Source organism: Pygocentrus nattereri, chromosome 3 (genome assembly GCF_015220715.1).
Source record: "Pygocentrus nattereri isolate fPygNat1 chromosome 3, fPygNat1.pri, whole genome shotgun sequence".
In the NCBI taxonomy this organism is placed as follows: Eukaryota; Metazoa; Chordata; class Actinopteri; order Characiformes; family Serrasalmidae; genus Pygocentrus; species Pygocentrus nattereri.
In genome coordinates, this window is record NC_051213.1 from 14024852 (window position 1) to 14047828 (window position 22977).

The following is a 22977-nucleotide window of genomic DNA, read 5'->3' on the forward strand; positions in this document are numbered from 1 at the left end:
TTTTGGCAGGCTTTTTAATTGTTAGAATGCAAAATCAGCACTGGTGCATAATTCAATAAAGCTGGCTGGAGTATTCCAAATACATAGATGTATTTAGGCTGTTAATATGATGATGATGATGCAACGGGCACCAGAATTAAACTTTATTTTAAGAATGTTAAAACCTTCGACTTACTGTACTGAATCTGTAATTAACAGTCAGTAAAGGTAGCGGGGCAAAAAGACCTTCAAGCCTTTAGGAGCACTGAGCGATTGCATGTTTCATTAAAATACAGTAAAATTAGGTCTGGTAAACTGCATTTTGTGTAGTGCAGTATGTGACAGGCTGCATTAAAGTCAGTTTTGTGTCTGTGTGTCAAAACATTGTGATACAGATCATGTAAATTCTTTTAAGCACTGTGATATATTTTTGCAATATCGCCCACCCCTTCATGAAGTGGTGTGTACACTTGAATAAGTAAATTCAATGCATTACTTTTTTTTTCAGTGACACACACTCATACAATCAACCCACATGACTCACTCAGAGAGCAAGCAGAGCAAGAGCACTCTCAAACATGTTGTAAAAGATCCTGCTCTCTCTTTTCAGTAAGAGTGTGTGCGTGTACAGTACACGTGGCTGGGGCTTACAGTGCCTCCATCACAGCGATGCTGCTGGGCCCTTTTGTCCTTAATTGCAGAAATGCACTATTCCAAAAAGGAATCACTGAGCTTCCCCCAACAAAAGCTCCAGCCTGTTCTCTAGAAAATCTGTTTAGAGGGCTCTTCACAAAACCCTGCCAATCTGCTTCACTGATCATTTAAATCATTCCAGTGTCTGATGATACTGGATGGTACTTGTGCCACAGTCCTGCTGTTGCAGAGAAAGTGATGAAACAGCTGGTATTACTGTGCTTGCTGGGGCCCCCACTCCACACACTGATTACTACCTTCTTATCAAACTCTTTTCAGTTACTCAGTTTAATCTTAAAGCCTCTGTGTCTAATCGCTCAACCGTTATACTGATCTCCTCATCCGAAAAGCATCACTGGAGTTTATTTCTGGGTTTTCACATTCACAGGCTTAAATAATTGTTTGAGAAATTGACCTTTACCGGACTATAGTGGCATCAAAGCTGAATATCAGGGCAAAGCTGTGCAAATGAGGATTTGGCCCTGTGCAAACACAGGATGAGTGGAAAAGAGAGGCAAGCTGAGAGAAAGATAAAGTCATAGTGTAACATGAAAATGTGCTCAGGAACAAAGTTCTAGCAGAAAGTCTGTCATTATTCATTGATTAAACTTGATTACTTGGGATTAAAAATAATCCAACTTTTCAGTCTTTCTTCTACTGGTCTCATTTACAGTAAGACAGAGAGATAAACTAATCTAGGGTTGGGTTTTAGGTTAAAATGTTGCTATCAATGATCAGTGATACTTTCTTTTAAATCTAAAAAATCTGTTCATTAAAGGTGTTTACTAAATATCTATAGTAAAACACCCAGCACTGCCTTACACATGTACTCTTAATCTTAATAATTCCAGTTCCAGTAAAAGTTCCAGTTCTAGGGTCTTGTCTGAGGGATATTTGAGGGATTTTTATGGGTCATTAACATGTTCATAATTAAATTTAGCTTAACTTTTTTATTAAACCCTAATGTGGAGACATCAGAATGTCCTGCGCTCTTGTAGCGTCACTTCAACTGAAAATATTAAAATACTTCATTGATTCTAAAGATGTGACTTGATGATCACTAATCAAAGTCAGATTAAAAAAAAAAAACATACCACAATGCAAATTAAGTGAAAAACTTGAAAAGCTGCACTTTTTTACCTGATCTGGACTGTGTAGATGTTTCAGAGATGTAGCCATGGCAAAAATCACTTTATATCTGTGTGGAATATTGAATTATGTGGGTCTGCCAGTAAAAGCCTTCTGTGTTTATAATACGTTGCCATCAATTTATTAGAAAAAACTACACAATGGAGGGAACGATTTTGAAAACACTGCTGGCGTGGACAGAGATTCTTCTGAAAGTGAGACAAAATTACACTTTATTAAAAAATTATATATATAAAAAATATATAAAAAATTATATATATAATTTTTTTAAGTCTCCCTTTTTTGTTTGTTCATTTATTTGTTTTTGGAGCCTTTGAAAGACATCCCATAATTTGCTATTGTTCAGTAGATTTTTATGGTTTGGCCTTTTTTTTAAAACTCAAATTCACCAAAATACTCTGTAGATTACTCAGGCACTATTATAATTCATTGTGATCCTGCTGAAGCTGAAACACAGAACACACACAGCATTTCCTCTCAAATGTAAAACAAATGAACACATTAACACACATTTTCAAAAAAGAAAATGTTCTGGATGACATCTTTAATGATTCAGGACTTCGGACATTCCAAGACTTGCTCGCATTTTATAGTATACCAGGTTTCTCTTTTTTTCCCTATCTTCGTCTACGCTGCCATGAAGGCGTATGTTGTTCTTTGGGGCTGCACTTTACCCTTACACCCATTGCATAAACCGTTCATTGCTAACATGGGGACCAAAGGTTGGGTATCCAAAGTTTATCTTATTATGCTTTGTGCTGTAAATAAACCTTTAGGTCTACAAACCATATGGGAAAAAGAGCTAAAAAGTGGCCAAGGTCAAATCAATTGGCCTATTATATGGAATAACATCACATCAGCCTCTAAAAATCCTAACCATCAGCTTATTCATTACAATTTTATCCACAAATCCTATTTAACCCCCTGTAGACGCGACCATATGTGCCTTACTGCATCTCTTTTTGTAATTTTTGTTCTGATGGTACATATGGCGCATTTTTCCATATGTACTGGGAGTGTTTAACTGTGCATAAGTTTTGGACTAAGCTTTCTTTTACATTATCAGACATTCTCAATAAAACCATTCCAAATACAGTACAAACTTTACTTTTGAGTGACGACTCTGAATGTAATTTAAATTGTGCTGAAAAGCGAATCTGGCTGGCAGGTCTCACAGCTGCAAAAAAAAGTTAGCCTTGCGTTGGCAACCTCCACATTCTCTGTGCGGGCGGCAATGGATCCTCACCTTGTGGATATTATTAATATGGAACTTTTAACTGCAAGGATCCATGGAGCTAGTGGGAGGACCTTGAGCTCTTTGGAAAGTGCAGCAAAGAAAGTTAGCAACTTATGGTGAAGCATGTTTTGCATTACTTTATGTCATAGAGGCTATTCATTTATTTTTTTTTTCATTATTATTTTCTTCTTTGATCAGCAGTGGGTTTATGGGTGCCTTGGGGGGGTGTTGGGGGGAATTGAGTGCTGCATTTTGTTGCTATGTCTTTTGTTGCTTACTGTATTTTGTATTACACTGGAAAACATTTGATCACAAAACACACACACACACACACATTTTCACATCTGAGATGGCAGCATCTTCAGCCTTGATGGACAGAGGGTGGTATGATGTGAGAGTTGGATGAGGATGATGACAAAGATGAGGATGATGATCATGCTGTCTGGTGTTGAAGAAACAAAGGAAGGGCACTGACCTTAACATTACACAGGTGCAGCAGCATAATGACTCGGCAACTCAAAGCACATCAAATCCTGAGAAGAAGGTCAAGAGGTTACGCACAGATTCCGACTCAAGCGCACATTCTGTTATTTCTCAACATCTATCTGCCTTTGTATATCTTCCAGAATACAGTTCCCCAGCTGAGTATAATCCATTTCTAAGCATCTTGTGAATATATGTTTACAGAGCTGGGCCGCGGGTCTGTGAATTTAGTGCAGATGTCCACAACAGAATATGATATCATACATAAACATTAAAAAAACACTGCACAATTCCTGTCAAATGCAAAAGAAACAAACACATGATGCTCATAAATACAGTGAAAAAGACATGAACGCAGAGCTATGTTTCCCAGTCGTAATCACTCAGTTCCACAGCCTGCACAGTTCAGTGTTTGCTCTGGATTAGAGAGCCTGATTTTATGATTACATAATGAGTTGAAACAGCAGTGATAAGATAAATCACAAAACTGTGCAGTGAATTGAAAAAAGGAACATTGGGCAAAATGGCAAAAACATGACATCACAAGATTCTAAGAGTCCAGTTTTTTCATTTAATATTCACAAAATTATTAACTATTTAATAAGGTACAGAAGAAAAAAATCCCAAAATACAAGAAATAATGGGTAAAAATATACGTGGCTAACATCCAATCACAATTCACAAAAGTTTCTATACATGGATTGTTGCTGATGTCTATAATTGGTCTAAATCTTATTACCACGCAGTTATTCAGTGTTGTGGAAGTGCTGATGATACCCATGATATACTTAAGTGTACAGTGATGTAATTTATCATAATAACAATAGCATAATGTCATATTGCCCAACCCTAATGGACAGACACAGAAAAAAAATGTTAAAAGCCTGGGAAGGAAAGTTCAGATTACATTTCAGAGAAATAAAACAGAAGCTACTAAAATTGCAAATCAGGGAACAGCAGTGCAAATGAAAAAATAAATTACAGTCTAAATTAAATTGGCAAGGTTTTTTTTATCAATAGTAGGCACGATTTCAAAAGCTATGCAAATTAAGTATAAATGTGTTTTGCCTGCACAAGAAAATACATTGATACTGACATTTAGCCTATTTTTTGGGCATACTGATCAATAACAGTCAGTTTTACTTAACTAATGAAGTCAAGCATAAGAAAAGACATTTTATAGAAATAGAAAAGATCAAAACACCATCACCATCATCAATGGATTCTCCACCAAGTTTCTTGCATAGCTTTCAGTCTGACACAACAGATCCACAGCCACATAAATTACACACATAAATTAGATTTCAAGGATGTCTGATAGCAAGAAAATGTGCTCTATGATAACATTACAACCCTCAGTAGCCAACAAGAATATTATCCCACTCTTAGGCGAGCCTCTCTACATTATTTAGGTGGATTAAGTGGCACATGAGAATCACAACTCAAGTTTCTGAAAAAGAAAGAGCACATTTCCACTCTCTATCGCGGAGGACACTTCACTCTTCTTAGCACTGAATTTCCCGGAACAAGGAGTCAGCCTTGTTAGTGGGAGTTTAGTGCTAAGAAGAGTGACGTGAGCTGGACAAGATGATACCAGCGAACCATACGATCCTTCAATATCACCCAAGAGCACCAAATAATGCAGACAAGAGGCCATGAAACTTGTGACAATGAAGGCAATGCTGTGAACTCCCTTCCTTTCATGATAATACAGCATGAAATCTGTAGCCTCTTCAACTCCTGGAGCGCTCGCTAGAGCGGTTTGTAGCTGAGTGTGAAGCTGTGGCAGGCTACACTCTATTTGATAGGGTGAGGAGCTCGGCCATCTGAGAGGGGCTCAGAGTAGAGCCGCTGCTCCTCCACATTGAGAGGAGCCAGCTGAGGTGGTTCGGGCATCTGATCCGGATGCCCCCTGGACGCCTCCGGGTGGGGGTGTACCAGGCACGACCTCACGGTCGTCCTAGGACCCGCTGGAGGGATTACATCTCCAAGTTGGCCTGGGAGCGGCTCGGGGTCCCCAGGAATGAGCTGGAGGAAGTTGCGGGTGACAGGGTCGTCTGGGATTCTCGGCTCTCTCAACTGCTACTGTGACCCTATCTGGATTAGTGGTTAACGATGATGATGATGAACTCCTGGAGACCACCGGTGGTTCCAAAACACACTTTGTCATATTCTTCTTAACTTTCATGTTTCATTAGCTACATTCAAAAGGTGGGTGTCATACTAGAGCTGTAACTGTTTTCTTTCCAGTCAAAAAGACTCTTTTCCAGTCAAATAGACTCAGATCCGCAAAATGACTTTTATTATTATTATTCTTATTTTGTTGTAAATAGTGTAGAGATTTAACTTTAATGTTTATTATTTATAATGTTTATAATGTTTATACTGTTTCTGTTACTGAGTGCCGTACTTCTATTACTCTGCAGCTGTAATACTGTGAATTTCCCTGCTGGACTAATAAAGGATTATCTTATCTTATCTTAGATGGGTAATGTAATTTAAACCCTTTATAATAGAAAAAGCTGAATTCACAATTTTTTTATCTACTGAAAGACGACCCATTTTTCCACAAATCTGGGCTATAAACAGATGGCGTCTCTTCAGTGATACACCCTAAAAATGATTTTTAGAAAAAATTACTAAGAGCGGCTACGTTCACACAGCAGGTAAAAGTGGCCCAAATCCAAACTTTTTCCTCATATGTGACAAAGATGTGTCATTTGTTTGGCAGTGTGAACAGCAAAAAATGCATCTGATATTCTGATATTTTTGATTCCGATTTGAGACGCTTTCATATGTGGTACTGAAATCCGATTTGTATCCAATCTACACCAGTGCGACTCAGGCTGAACAGCCAGATCGGAATTCATGCTGGCGAAGATGAAACCGAAGCTCAGGGATTTACTGGCATTCACTGGCCGTCATGACTGTTTACCTCTGGATGAGCCACGTGAAGTGTTGTTCTTTTGCGCATGCGGGTCGGTTTAGGAGCTGATCTGTTCAGACTGATGTTGCATACAGATCACATTGAAAAGATAATGTGAACAGCCAAATAAAAAAAATCGGATTTGGTGAGAAAATCTGATTCGGGCCACTTTTACCTGTTGTGTAAACGTAGCCTAAGAATTTTGGCTTTCAACAGTTAATTGTAAGCATATAGCAATTTATGTGTGATCATAAAACACATTTTCTGTTCATTATTTTTTAAAAAAGTAATAAAATTGACCTTTATTTCCCGCAGTTAATGAATAATTTGCCTTACGATTTGGTCGTGTAAATTCAGATGGAAAAAACAAATATACCCTGGAGAATAAGAGAGTAACTGGTTGAATAATAATTTAATAACTGAATATTTGTTTGGAGAAGTACAATACCTTATTAATATAACAAAAAATAAGGGGGGAAAAATAGCAGAAATTAAACTCTGTAGTTTTTACAGATTACCATATTTCTATGTGCTTTACTATTGACTACTGGCTGAAAAGTGACTCTTACCTTAAAATGAATAACTAAATAATGACCATAGGGTTTAAGGAGTTGATCTGTCAAATGTTATTTGTTGTAGGCCTGTCACTATTATAACAAAATTGCCTGTTCACACTTACATGAGCTCATCGCAATTATTTTCCACGGTCGTTTGCTTTCACAATCATATGCTTCCATTGCAACATCTCTCAGCCACACTGTGCCAACATGTAAACAGAGCATCTGATATCGTTTGTTAGTAGTTGCCTACTCTGTCATGTTACTGCCTTCAGCTTTCACAGAAAGATCTGTTCAATTAATTGAAAAACTGTTTGTGTATTTCGTAACATCTTAAAAAGTTGCTGAAGAGTGTTCTCTGAGGTACAATCCCAATTCCCAAGGTGATGTAACAGCGGTAAACATGCACCTGTCCCAACTTCTTTGGAATGTGTCGCAGGCATTAAATTAAAAATTAGTGAATATTTGCAAAAAACAATAAAGTTTATCCATTTGAACATTAAATATCTTGTCTTTGTAGTGTGTTCAATTGAATATAGGTTGAAAAGGATTTGCAAATCATCGTATTCTTTTTTATTTATGTTTTACACAACGTCCCAACTTCACTGAAATTGGGGTTGTATTTAAATGAGAACTTTGAGGCTTTTAAATGAGATGTCCTCATGTGTTTGCTGATGCACAGGCCAATTCGCTGTGTGCAGGTTGGTTTTGGTTGTAGACCCAGTTTGAGAACTGCCTGTCTGTACACATCACACTAAACAAGGGCCTGTGGTTGGATATTTAGCCTGTCATTTAAACTGCCCTTTCCTGTCAAAGTAAATGAGGGCATAATGACCTATACTTTCTGATGATAGATGAATATAAATGAATATAAAGAAAATACACATAAATGAGGATCATTTCACTTGTACCTTGCTTGGTGGGGACCAATTGTATCTTCTATTTTCTCTTTTCTCAGTTGATTTTGACCACTGTGAAAGCTCCACCTGTACACGGGTGCACGCTAAACAAATTCACTGCTGGTGGGAACATTTTATGTCGTGGTCAAAAACCAAATAGGAGAATTTAGAGGAACTTCAGAGCTTGATTTACTCCTCTTCTAGTGCCTATCAGTGCTGTCCACATAACCTGCATGTTTTAACATTTGACAGACGCTTGATAGATGCTCAAATCATTTTTGCGCCATAAGCTGCTGCAAATAACAACAGAGGAATAAAATATTAGCAAAGCAGTGCTTTTGAGTTTGGCACATATATTGCACATATTTTTTAGAAACATTTTTGGCCAGACATTATCAACTGGGTTAGTTAAATTCATAGTGACAACCCAATCCATCATAAAGACATATAGAAGACAGATAAAATAAGATCTACTATTATTGCTTAATTAAGATTGTGATCAACTTAAGAATCTCCATTTTAATACAGAGCTGGGGTAGAATAACACATAAAGAGGACATGCGAGGTGCAGATTTGAATTTTATGCATTGATAGGCTAAAAGTTAAAAATGGTAGCATAATGTTTAGACAATCATGTGTATAATGTGCTGCATCTTGGCTATTCCAAAGAGACACCAGGTGAACCTTTAGAAAATAGTGTGAAACCCATCAAAAGTAGCCTGGGTCTTACAAAAACAGGACAACGTTCTAAATTCTGGTGTTACAACGCATTTAGAGGGGAAATCGGTTTATTTGAGCTTGAGTTGTATCTATCATCGGTTAGGATCTACTAAGAATTCAAAGCTAGATAACAAGACAGCTAGTCAGTCAATTTGGCCACATTATGTTTGTGCTTTAATTGCTGCATACAATCAACAAAAAACTATTTGACTGTGATAGACAAATGGACAAATTCAAAAGTACTATAAAACAATAACTTTACATAATGCTTTTCAATCCTTTTGAGAATATTGATTTTAATTGCACAGTTTTAATGTAGCTGCACAGTGACCCACACACTACAAAATAACAGTGGATAATAGACGTCAAATTATGTTGGATAATAGCTTTTTACTGGTATCTCCCAATAATGCTTTTTATTTCTCATTCATCTAGAACAGGGCTTTGAAACATGCATCCAAGTGAAATGGTTTCATTGTGCTGTGACATACATAATGATTCTCTGTGGAAATGAACATGCTAAAAGTGTCCTGTGGCATAGTGCCGGTGCTACAACTGAGCACACAGCTGAATTTCCAGCAACAGAGTAAGACACTACACGCATGGGTGCACCACACTCGGGAATGCCTGCCTGCCTGCCTGCCTGCCTGCCTGATAACCCACTGACATTGTAGGCTCAAATCCAATGCCAGTGACTCCCTTCAGATGTGTTTATGCAACACAGGGTATTCTGTAACTGTGCTAACACAAACACACAGCTAATTTCACTCTTTCTGACTGAAACACATAACATCTCAGATCAAGAAAAAGCAACCTCATTCCGGTAAATTGGGCTGCATATCATCTTTGTTGTGAGAAAACCTTGCATCTTTTATTTGATTTTATTTCAAGTCATTTCTCTTGGCCTATTCATCATAAATTGTTCACACAATATAAAGAGCAGCTGGCACTTTAAATGGAGCAAAAACAAATCAAATCTAAAAAAATACAGGGTTTTCATATGACAGTGTCAGCGTAAAGGGCATGTACAGCCACAACAAGACATTCTCCTTCCTCACCCCCACAGGAGATCATCACACTACTGCCACCCAAGCCAGGTTAGGGCTCCATGGACTTCATTAGCAACAGCAGATAAGCAGCCCCATCACCACTCCTTCTGGCTTTGAAGCTTTCTCAGCAAGCAATCACCCAGGGAAAGAAAAGCCATAGTGATCTTTTCATTGTGCCTGCTACTGCCATAATTAACCCACATAATCACAATCAAGGGCAGGGTTTCAATTTGGTGCATGCACAGCTTAAGGTGCTGTATTCACAAGGCCGATGACGGTTCATTAGCTTCACTCTCTTCAGACAACCTTAAAGTACTGCGCTTTCTCCTCAAGTGCTAGCTTTGTTCCTTTTTCGGCTCTGTTTTTGCAAAAGACGTCTTGCAGAGAGACCTTAATTGGAAGATGCATGGTCATGAAAATGATCAGGCTTTTACTGCTTTGTGAAATCCAGTTCTCTGGGTTAATAGCATCTGTCTTGATGACAAGAAACACGTAGTGTTTATTTCAAGTGGTCATCTTAGCTTGACAATGCCAATTTTTCACACTATCGCTTATACACATTACACAGACACTAGCACCAGAGTTTCCACTATATATTTTGCAACTTCATGACGTTTCATAAAATTCTAAAGTGGCGGTGCCAATAATTTTGCGTTGACGGGCTGCAGCTGCTTTAGAATTTTATGAAATGTCATGAAGCTGCAATTACAAAATCCTGCAGAGGTCTTTAATTTGAACCAATGGTTACAGGAAGTGTAGAGCCGTTAACAGTTAGAGCCGAATGAAGCCAAAGTTGTAGGTAGTGAACTGGCTAACTTGGCACATGTGAAGAGGTTGGGTTGAACTTTGCAAAGTTATTAAGATCAGTTTTGCATTTTTTGGTGGTCTGAACTATGAATAAAGTGGGTCAAAAGGAACTGTTTATCTGTTAAAGAGAGAGAGAGAGAGAGAGAGAGAGAGAGAGAGAGAGAGAGAGATAGACAGAGAGAGAGAGAGAGTGTGAGAGAGAGAGAGAGAGAGTGTGAGAGAGAGAGAGAGAGAGAGAGAGAGATAGAAAGAGAGAGAGTGAGAGAAAGAGAGAGAGAGAGAGAGAGAGAGAGAGTTATTAACCACCTGGGGTACTACAGCAACAGTTTAGCAACACCTTAGCAACCACCTGGGATACAACAGGAATGGTCTAGCAATACCTCAGCAACAACCTGGGATATCATAACAACAGCCTAGCAACACTTTATGTACCACCTGGGATTCCTTAGCAACGGCCTAGCAACATCTTAGCACCACTTGAAATAACACAGCAACACCTTAGCAATCACTATAGGAATACCATAGCAATGACCTAACAACATTTTAGCAACCACCACTGGGATTTCATGAGGATTTCATAACCCTTTCTAGCTTCATTCTTATTCATTTTTCTTAAGTAGTTTGTGCAGTACAGTTAGGGAGGATATTTGACATAAATTGATGGTCGCTTTGTAGAGCAATTACATTTCTTAAAAATTTGGAGCCAAGAGCATCAAAATGACCAGGGATGCACAAACAACGAAATTTGGGACAAAGACAATATATCCCACATATCTGACAATAGTGATGCTGATATATAAATATTTATAAAACCTACGAACTGGAACTAAATTATCCTGGATTTGTATTATTGACTACACACACACACACACACACACACACACACACACATATATATGTATATAATTTTAGCATGATGGCCAAGCTGTGGCGACCCCTAAAGGGAGCAGCCGAAAGAAGAAGAAGAAGAAGAAGAAGAAGAAGAAGAAGAAGAAGAAGAAGAAGAAGGCCGAGCATCACCAAAATGTGATGTCACTGTGCATCTCTAAAAATGATCCTTTCAATAAGGGTGGATTTATGAGATTGTTTGTTGAATGTCGTTTGTAAAACCTCCCAAAAAATGAACAAATATGAAAACTTTATCCTTACCTGGTGTATCAACAAAACATCAGCAACGGCATCATGCAAAAGTATAGGATGGCACGTTTCATCCAGTAGATGCACACCTCCTTGACAAGCCCTTCCAGCTATAAATCTGACCAAATTATAACGCTCAATCAGTCACACCATGGCTCTTCCAAATGAACAAGTCTGATTCTTCCACATCAACATATTTCCACCCGCAGGGAGGGCTGTCATGTAGTAAACTCTTTCCAACACTGTTCACGCTGGCTGTTGGTACTGTACTAGATCTGGCATTGTCTGGGCTAAAATCTTGCATTCTGCGTTACAGACATTTCCTATGAATTTTTAACAAGGCTTTTTAGCAGGGGATAGAAAAGCTCTGTTGTTATGCTGCTGTACCTTGAGGTATAGTGGGTCTGACGCAGATTCACACACCAAAAAACTAAGAACACTCACTTTGACATCTGATTTTTGAAGTATTAATGACAAAATCTAACATTATCTAGTGCCTAGCTTAACTATTAACCACTAGCTATGAATGGAATTAATGTAAAACTGGAAAGATATGATAGAACAAAAGATCTTGTATACTGCTCCCTTCTGTTTCCCAGGCGCAAGAGTCATTATTGCAAATGCAGCCACTTAGCTTCCATATGCGTCCAAACAGCTTTGTCTTCCATAATATAGTTTAGAAATTAAATAACCGGCTTATTAGTCTGCCATAGTGCACACGAGTGAATAATGAAGCATTAAATAATTCTACAGCATATGAGAACAAACAGAAAAGGCCAGGGCACGTAAACTGGGAGAAATGATGTGAACCAGCATGTTTGGATGGCATCCAGAGAAGAGGAATGTAGCGAAGCGTGACAGTGTTCGTGTGCACAAACGCGGGCAGCCGCGTATATAGGTCAACTCCTCTCATAAAGAGTTCTTATGAGGTTATCAACTCGCGCCTCTGGCAATCTCCCGTTTTCCCCTTATGTTTGGAGCTTTCTAAAAAGACAAATGAGCTTCATTACTTCAGACACACAAAGCTTCACAGGAGTTCTTGCTAACCTATTTTTTCTGCACACGATAAACATGGTTAGTAGAAAAAGGCAGCTGCATAATCCAGCTTTCAGCCATGTAGTGCTTGCTCTCTGAATCTGCAACACTTCTCAGTTCTATAACTGAATTTTAAGTTAGATGGTTAATTCTTGTTTGAAATTGAGTGTATAATTCTAGAGTGCATAATTCCAGATTGTCTTTATGTCCTGGGCACTAAGGCACACATAGGCACTCGAGGAGTTGATTCATCATTTCAGGTGCCAATATTTAAATACGGAAATCATTGCATTAGGAAAGTATAAAAAAGTATGGTACAGTATATCTATATATGGTACTGTAACTACTAAACGTGTGCCTTAACAGAGAGAACCCTTTGGTCTGAACCTGAATGCAACCAGAGAATTTTTTGTCTGAGCTTGACTCGACCCAACACAGCATTGTGAACCCGACCCAAGCACAACAAAATTCTGTCCAAAGCTGACCCAGTTCAAACAACAGTCTAAAACTAACAGATGTCCAAAATAAATCCAGTCCAAAATAATCCTCAACCAGCTCATGATTACCTAGTGGGCCAAACAAAAAACCTGATAGGATAGCACCAGTTACCATGCAGTGACAATAACACCCCAATAACATGCAGATGTGGGCCATTTCTGGCAAACATATGGCTCTGCTGGCCCACTGTCACCACTAGCCAAAAGAAGCCAACATGAATTACAACAGCTCTGGCAATATGTTGGCCTGTATAACAGTTTTTTAACTGAAAAAAAGTCCAACACAATCTGCCTCAGTACTAAGAATTTCTACTAACTACAATTTGACTTAAAATGATTCATAGCTGGCTTAAGATTTATTAAGGGCAAATCCAATATCAGGGTCTAGACAGTCCAGGGTCAACAAGCCAACACGGAGAGAACGAAGGATGGCAAAAATGGCAAAAATGAACACAGGAAAAACACGCAATTGAGGCCGGAAGAATGACGCTAAACAATACAATACAAAGACCAAACAAAGACCAGCCGATCAAGGACGCAGCGAGAAAGTGAGACTCCGGCATGTGGTTGCTCCGTTGGAACGAAACTCCAGCTGTTTCATTCAGTCCGAGTTAGACATGTCTCGACGCCTCCAAACTGGAGACAGCAAATCCCCTGGTCCTGAGGGTACACAGGCATCTCGTCGTTCCCATAAAAAAGTGAAGGACAATCCCATCTTGTATTATGACGACGAGAGCCTAGGACGCTGCCCAGCCTGTTCCAGTTCCTGGCATTGTGGCCTCACCCCATAGCATGCATATTCCTGTGACCACACCCTGCGGCACACCCGTGCCTTTGGACCCGCCGCCATTCGCCGCACCTCCGGACCCGCAGCCTGTCGCAGCACTGCTGTGCCTTCTGACCTGCTGCCTGTCGCTGCGCTGCCAGACCCACAGCCTGTTGCCAAGGACGCCACCGTAGGCCAGCCTGCCGCCGAGGACACCACTGCAGGCCTGCCTGGCTCGGAGGACATCGCTGCAGGCCTGCCTGCCTCCGAGGATGCCACTGCAGGCCCACCTGCCTCCAAAGACATCGCAGCCCCTTTGTTCCCGCCCGTCCCGCCCTCGTCTGTGTCTACTGCTCCCCGTGGGCCTCCTGTTCCGCCTGTGTCTGCTACTGTGTCCTCTGTTTGTTCTGTTCCTTTGTTTTTGCCCTCTGTTCCTGGTTTGGTTTTGTTCCGTTATTGTGTCTGTGCCCATGCCCATTTCCGTTGTGGCTCCTGTTCCTGTCTCTGCGTCTGTTTCTGACCCAGTGTCTGTTTGTGTGTCGGTTCCTGTGTCTCTGTCTGTTCTTGTTCCTGTTCCCTTGTCTTTTGCCTGGTCTGTGTTGCGTTCTTGTTTTCGTGGTCCTGTTGTGCCTTATGTCATCCCTCATTCTGCATCTTTTTCTGTTGTGCCTCCTAGTCCTCCCTCCTGTCCATTGCTTCGTCCTCAGTCTGTTTGTGTTTCATCTGTTCCTGAGTCTTGTGCTGTCTCTTCTGTTTCCTCTCCTGTTTTTTGTTCCTGTTTCTGTGTCTGTTTCTTGGCTCCTCTTCCACGTTCACCTATTGTCTCTGCTCCGGTTTCTGTGCCTGTGCCCGTGGTTCCTGTTGCTCCATGTTCTCCTGTGTCTGCTCCTCATCCTGCCTTGTCTCCTGTCTCGGTCTCTGCTCTTGTTTCATTGCCTGCCCTGTATCCTGTATATGTTCCATCTTCTGTTCCTCGTGTCCCATGTCCTGTCCCTGTTCTTTTCGCCCCGGCTCCTGTCCCTGTTTCATTCTGTCCCTGGTTTTGGTCCATTGTGTCTGTTTGTTTTTTTGTTTTGTTTTTTTTTCAGCGCGTTTCAGTGCCATGCGCTTTGGGGAGCGGGTACTGTCACGATTAGCCCCTCCCAGTTTTCCATGTGCTTGTGTTTACCTTCTGGTCTTGTCCACATGCTTTCTTTGGTTTGATTCTTCCCTGTCCTGCCCCCTTGTTTTTAGACTCCACCCTTCATTGTTCTCACCTGTGTTTACCACCTGTGTCTTGTTAACCCTGCTGTATTTAAGCCCTGTTTTTCCTTAGTAGGTGGCTGGTCTTTGTTTGGTCTTTGCATGGCACTGCTTGGTGTTTTTCTTCTGGTCTCTGTTATGTTTCATAGTCTCTGTTACTGTGTTTAGTCTGTGTTTCTTTTGGTTATGTCTATCCCTCGTTCTCTCTGTGTTGGCTATTTGACACTGTTTTGACTCTGAGTATGGATTTGCCCATTATAAATCTCACTTCTCTCAGTGTATGCATCTGCCTCATCATCGCTCCACGGCATTACGCTGTGAAAGTAAACCCTTTCATTTCTGTTGGTGACTCCAGCATGTTAGATTAAAAATATAATGATATAAGAGAATGACAGTAGGGAAGAATAAAACATCATTAAAGCAGAGGATGGAGGAGAGAAATGCAGGCTGAAATCTGTTAAAAGTAGCAGATGGGCTTTGAGAAGCCAAATAGGAAACATAAACCCAAACTGAGCCTTACACTTATTTATGCAATTACATCTGAATTTGACCAAACAACTCGACTGAGCAATCAGGTCCTGTCAGGTTCAGACAAATATTTCAAGCTCTACCTCAAAGTGAGCACATAGGCAAAAACACATAAACTACATAAGTGAAAAGGCCTAGCTAGTGCAACTGACTCTATGCTAACTAATCTAGATGTTTTTAGCTACAACAAAAAAAACTGAAGTTATTTCTTTTCTCAATGTTATCTTGGCAAACAAACATCTTGGTACAACATCCACTGAGGAGAAAAACCCAGAAGTCAGCGCCACCTCTGCAACGGTTAGTTCTAGTGTTAATGTTAGCTCATTCAAGGCAAATCCAGGGTCATTGTCAAAACAGTCCAGGTTCAGGTAGCCAACACAGAGAGAACAGTGGGCAGACATAATGTAAAAAACACAGGATAAATAAACAATGGAGGCCGAAATAAACAAACACCAACCGCTTCAAACAGCTCAAACAATACATACAATTCAAAGACCAATAAACAACTAGGGAAAAAACTGGACTTAAATACAACAGGGATAGCGAGGATTCAGAAGACACAGGGCATAAACACAGGTGGTTACAATCAGGGGCAGAGTCTGAAAACAATGGGAAGACAAATGAAAGCACATGGAGAAGTAAACAAAAGCATATGGAAGACTGAAACAAAAACACAAGCACATGGATAACTGGGAGGGGCCAATCATGACATACAACAGCATAGCTCCGTAGGAAAACAGTCCTGGCCTGGCTGCTGATAATGGAGACCCGAAACTGTTGAGCACCTGAAATCCTATATCATTTAAATAATGGGAAAACATGTTACTTTCAAAACTACAGCAGGTGGTCTCCTCAGTTCCCAAAAGCTACAGAAGTTTGTTAAAAAAAGAGATGATGCAGCACAGTGGTAAACATGTCCCTGTCCTAGTGCTGGGTGATATGACCTCAAATTGATATCATGATTAATTGAATATTTTACTTTGATTACAATTAACGAACAACTATTTTGTTTTTGTTTTGTTTTTTTGCCCTCATAGTTCACTGGCAAGATTTGTAGTGTAAATATGCTCTGCATATTTCTGTCTCAAGAGCCAGATCGGAATTCACACGACCATTACGTCAATCCGACGCGACGTTCATCGTAATTTTGCGCTGCAGAGACCTAATAAACATCTGGGGTAACATTCTGTACAAAAATTAGAAGAGACTCACCCAAACACCTCCGCGTTCAAAGTGATTTCGAAAGACAGCGAGGCTGCAGCATCAAAGAGCAGTTAAAAGTCTGATAGCGAAGTTTAAAGATTTTGAGGACTCGAACCGAAGATGTGACTGCAGCCTTTTTAAGGCGAACTCGAACACATTCTGGGTGATGAGCCCAGCTGTCAATCAGTGAAAGTTCACGATCCTGTGATGCTGGTGAAGATGAAACTGAAAGCTCTGGAAACGACTGGCATTCGTTCACAGTCATGACTGTTTCCTTCTGAATGAACTATGTGAAGCAACATGACATTGTTCTTTTGTGTATGCGGGTCAGTTTAGGAGCTGATCTGCTCAGACTGATGTCACATACAGATCACATTTAAAAGACAATGTGAACAAAACTCAGACTTGGTGAGAAAATCAGATTGGGGCCACTTTTACCTGCTGTGTGAACATAACCTTAGCTTCCAGGTCACAGAGTGGGCGGGGTATTACGTTTTTAAGGGGGCAGTACATGAACACACAGAGTGGGGCAAGGATTAACAGAATTAAAAAAATAATTAAAATAACCGACATGGGCAAGATTACATCAGTTAGAGGTTCTGAATGTCGGCTTCAATTATTTTTCGATTAATTGCCCAGCCCTACCCTGCTACAACTCTTTAAAAATGTGCTGCTGGCATCAAATTCAAAACAGGCATTTATTTTTCAGAAAATAATAAAAGTTTCTCAGTTGCAACATTTGATATGTTGTCTTTTAATTAAATTTTTTTTTTTTTTTATTTAAATAGAGGTTTTAAATGTTTTACACATCATTGCAGTCTGTTTTTATTTACGTTTTTGCAGAGCACCACAACTTTTTTGGAAACAGGGTTGTAGTTTTCCCATGTAAAAAGCACATCATGACATTCTCTGATCTCATTTTACTTTTGTTTATTTTTTTCCATGAGTTGACAAATTTGGGTTGGGCGCTTGCACTGGCCCAGAATACAACAAGGCTACAGGTTTGGGGAAATTTTAAGCCTCACATATCTTCCATCTTTCGTTCGCTTGCTTATCCTCTCAGCTACTAGTCAGCACTCGGCCAATGCATTTTGGTTGACATAACCTTATAAGGATACAGAAAAAGCATTCCATTTACACTCGTGATAAACAAGATGAACAAGATCCGTCTCTGACCACCTCTCACCCACCTTCAGCTTTTCAGGCCATGAAATGAAATCGTGATCTGTTGACCAAACACATCTTGATATAAACAGGCCCTGAATGGGGCAGCCTCTGGTACTCAAGTATTATCTGACACACAAACACATTGGACATTTGCATATATTCACCTCTTTTTGTCATTTTTGTCTTTGTGCCACTGTTTTTAGCCTACAGGTTAGCTGTACAGGTTTATCTAATGTGTGAATGACAAAACATTAATATCAGTTAAAGCCTTTATTTCTCTGTCTTGTGCTTAACCAAAAATACATTTAGTAACTCTCACAGATATTCAACTACCAAAATGCACATCCCTACCAGGCACCCTGCAATCTGAAAAGAAAAACACTTTGGACTTACATTTGCATATCTTGGCATTCCTAAAAAACACTGGAAAAGTACCCAGTGTAAATAATGTAATCAGTGTAATCTCTCTCCATCCTTCTTGTCTCATCATCCAAGCAGCAGTAGACCTGCTTAAAGCAGCATGTAAAGAGATGACCCAGACAACTGACCCTCTAACCTCATTCACCAAAAGCCAAAGGCCCCTTCACCACTAGCTGGAGCTTCTCTTTTATGCATTACACAAACCTACTGTTAAGCACTTACTGTGTAAACAAGCCCAAACTATTCAGATAATCCAAGCAAAAATACATGCTGTAAATATTCTTCTCAGTTATGACTTTATTTCTGCAATGACTCAGGACAGCAAATTCTCACTGGGGGTCTGCTGAGACCACAGCATGAATGTGAAGGATGGATATTGTCGCTGTTCTTAAACCGCAGCCAAAAAGAAGTGTTGTGACAATGTAATGTGTAATCATTGTCAATATGAACACTCATGTCAATCCTACTCCCATCAAGCAAAATTGTACTGACATTTGTGATGCCTCATTGTAATATTTTAAGGAACACAACGTCTAAGATCTTAAGCATTATGTTTCTTTTGCTGAAGGCGCCGTCACTTAAACCACACACAAACGTTACTACACATCATGAGACCAGATAAAATTTAAGATGATGGAGTTCCAACAACCCAAATAGCCAAATCTCTATAGATGATTTCGACATAATTTCAGTCTGCATTGTCGGCGTCTGATTTTCAAAACATACCCATCTTCTTAAAACATAATTAACCCCTTAAAATCCTAGGCTTATTACACATTAAGCCTTATTCAATCTCTATAGGCACTTCAATGCAAACTGGCTGAGCTATTCTGTAGTTACAGAAGTGTGTAATAAAAATTTGAGCCCCTCATTCAAGGGGTTCTGTTCCAGAGCCCAGACTCTTATAGGTTCTTCAGCTTGTTTCTGTAGAGCTATGGTTCCCTGCACTGTAAAACATGAGAGGTCAGCTTAACTTAAAATGATTAAGTAACTGATTACATGGCTTTTCTTGAGTTGAGTCAACTTGAGGACACCAGAGTTCACACAACTCAAACTTCTTAGTTGAGTCAAAAATTCTCCAAGCTTGTGTTTCTAGATCTGCATCTTGGTTAGATAAACTAAACTGAATATGTTTTTTTTAATAGTTTCTCCACTAGCTGGCGCTCCTTCTATCACACAGTCTGGCATATTCTCCTCTTGGATTTCCGGATAATGGACAGCTGTGGTACTGCTGGGATGCAAACTCACAACCTCCTGATGTTGGGGTGAATTATTACACAGCTGCACCAAATGAGATGATGCCACGCTTCAAAGTCAAAACAACAAATATTTCCTCCAGTGTATTAAACATTTGTAGACACAAAATCTGAGTTGCTTCAGGTGTTCCTGAGTGGTGCAGTTGACTGAGCCGTCTACCCAACAGGAGGTTGTGAGTTTGAGCCCCAGCGATGCCATAGCCATCCATGAGTGTGTACTCAATGGCTCGCAGGATGGTGTGATGGAGAGAGTCTTGGCTGGTGAGGAAGTTGAGTATGAACAAACAAGTTCATTTTATTTACATAACTGAGATGCAGAACTAAACGCATTAAGACAACTTCAACTCAAGAAACGCCATGTATTCAGTTATCATACCATTTTGAGTTGAGCTGACCTCTCATGTTTTACAGTGTCTTACTTGTTAATTAGCTGATGAGTGAAACCACTCATCTACGCATTACTCATGACGCTTGCTCATCTCTAACTGTAAAGCGTGGGCCAAAGGTTTAAGCCCAAAAGTGCTAACTTTTCTATTTTTTATAACATAGCTTATTCATGAGTGCAACTACACGATACAACAGAGGAGCACAAACTTACTGCATGACTCCAGCATTTGGAGGTGAAATGCAGGCGGTCCGTCGATATGGTAAAGGTCAGTGAGGTGGCAAAGGGCTTAGCTTGCTGAAAACAGGGCAGAGCCTTCAAGTGCATACGAAGCGCTTTGCTGAACAGGTCAGGCACAGAAAACGGTAAAACTAATTATAACCTAAGGTAGAGTTAAAAGTACAGCCATTTTGCCTGGTTAAAAACATCCTACTCAGCAGCCCACACTGCAGGGGTGTTGTACTTCAGTCCTGGAGGGCCAGCGTCCAGCACAGTCTGATGCTTGTTCAGTTTCATCACTTCATTACCAAGTTTACTAAAGCAGGGAAGGAGGAACACTCATGTGGTACTTTTGACCACATCATCAAAAAATGATTTCTCAGCAAGTGCATGCTTAAATCTGGTCAACACATCAATATGTGTAATATTTCACATTATGACATTGTTGTAAGACGTTTTCTCTAGATAAAATGACTTAAAACACGTAAAAATGTGTACAAATTGGGTAAACAACCCTTTGCTACACATATAACAGCCTCATAATGAGAAACATTTGATTTAAGATGAGTGCACCTGCCAAGATATCATCTTCTGCAGTGAAGCAGCTGATTTAAATATCCAGTCAACTGAACTCCTCATGAGGGTCAGACGTGGTGTTAGAGCCCAGACACACCGAACTGTGCTGGACAGGGGGGTCTAAGACCAGGAACTCACAGCATCCAAGGGCAGGTAGGTTACTTTCCACGAATCGTATTCCTGAAAAAAGATCATCAGCGATGAATAAGAACAATGTGCTGAAGGGAGAATAACTGAAGGACAGCGTTATGGACAGCAGAACCTGGAAGGTGAGCCTGGAGAGATGAGGCGAGCCATTCAGTGGAGAACGAGGTAAACTTTAAACACGTTTTACTAGACGTTTCATCAGCCACGTCCTGACGACGTTTAACGGCATCATCCCACTTCTAACTCTGCCTCAGTTTTAGTCACTCAGCCACGAGCACAGAGGAGGAAACAGATGGACAAAGGTAGCTACCAGGCGACCTACCTGAGAGAGCAAACCCTGCCTGTGAATCATAGTCCCCGGAGACAACCATCCTAAGAGTGACTCTCTGGTTTATTCACTCCCATCTTCACCCGTGCGGTCCAGTGGACTCCGCGATGCTAACTAGCCGCGGCTCCATCAACATCTGCTCGACAACCATAGAGACCAACCGAAGGACGCTTTGTTTCCCACCCGCATTCCGGATGGCCCCGCCCTCCTCCTGCTGGGATTGGACACCGCTATCCGGCGTTCCTGCGCTTTTATTGGCTAGCAGATTGTAAGCAATATGTCAATAGGTGGACTGGTCGTGAATGTGAACTCCCAGCCAATACTAGCTCAGTAGGGCGAGACTGGTCTGAATATGGGTGGGAAATCAATGAACACACTTTGTGAACGAAGGAGTCTCATTACAACTCCACTGTAGTTGGTAGGGGGCAAACGAAAACTGACCCAGCGGACATAAATAGTAGGAGCATGATGTTTTTTTTTGCTGCAGTGTGCTGGCGCTTATAGACCAATGCCTGCACAGAAAGACTGTCATGTCAATACATTTTAGTAGATAAATATTTGAAATGAGGGCCTAATAAGTAAATCTATATGTCTATCTACCTATTTGTCTGTCTGTCTGTCTGTCTCTCTGTCTCTCTGTCTGTCTGTCCATCTACACTGCCAAAGGTATGTGGACACGCTTTCTAATTAGTGAGTCAGTTACATGGATCATAAGGAAGAGCTCAGTAACTTTCAACATGGCATTTTCACAGGGAGACGCCTTTACAACTGCTAAAGCTGCCCTCATCATCTGTAAGTGTTGTTATTGTGCAAGGGCTCAGCTGCAAAATGGTAGCCCTCACAAGCACTCAGAATGCGAATACTAAGTGTGTAGCATATAAAAACTCTGTATATTGTTGCAACACTCACTACTGAAGTCTAAATTGCTTCTGGAAACAATGTCAGCACAAGAGCATTTGGTCTGAAGTTTCATGAATTGAATATCCATAGCTGAGCAGTCATACACAAGCCTAAGATTGCCATGTGCAATGCCAAGTGTCTGTTGGAGTGGTGTAAAGATTACAGGCTTAGGAGCAATAAAGATGTTGCCTGGAATTGAACATTCTTCTACGCCTCACCCTCTGGCAGTCTGACTATCTAGATCTGGGTTGCCTAAAGTGTTGGCCCTTGAGGTTGTTTAAGTTACCCCGCTTACCTAGAGATAACATATTTTTTTGTACTATATGTAACTCATTTGCACAGGTGTAACTCATCAGTAAATTGTCTCCAAATAATGTAAAATTAACCGTGAATTAGGAAAAAATTGATCAGGCCGTGACTTGTTTCATCTTCAGCTCACCATGCCAGTGAGATGACTTCAGATTTCCCTTCCCCAGAGGCCAGTCTGACTAATTACAGAATTAATCACAGAAACCAAGCATAAATGTACTAATAAACCATGAACTGAGAGTCATTCTAAGAGCTCGAGGCTACCAGCAAGGCCTGTTAGACTACTAGACAAAACTATATTACTTCACCTCTCCTTGTGTAAGGCAGTGAAAGGGCTATGTAGTGTTTTAAACATGTATCAGC

The 22977-nt window shown here is 40.3% G+C and overlaps 1 protein-coding gene across 4 annotated transcripts in view; it reads right to left on the reverse strand.

Moving 5' to 3' along the window:
• Positions 1 to 21594, reverse strand: part of LOC108431216 (E3 ubiquitin-protein ligase HECW1) — a 104435-nt gene extending 82841 nt beyond the window's left edge. Inside the window, exons 1-2 of one of the 4 annotated variants that reach the window (XM_017704233.2) lie at positions 21400 to 21592; positions 3534 to 3591 (exon numbers count right to left, since the gene is read on the reverse strand). In XM_017704233.2, the coding sequence (XP_017559722.1) occupies positions 3534 to 3560 (27 nt within the window). In that variant the 5' untranslated portion in view covers positions 3561 to 3591; positions 21400 to 21592. Of the gene's footprint in view, positions 1 to 3533; positions 3592 to 21399 lie in introns of all 4 variants that reach the window. The other 3 variants (XM_017704242.2, XM_037537267.1, XM_037537268.1) reach the window with 3 other exon arrangements.
• Between the last annotated feature and the right edge of the window lie 1383 nt (positions 21595 to 22977).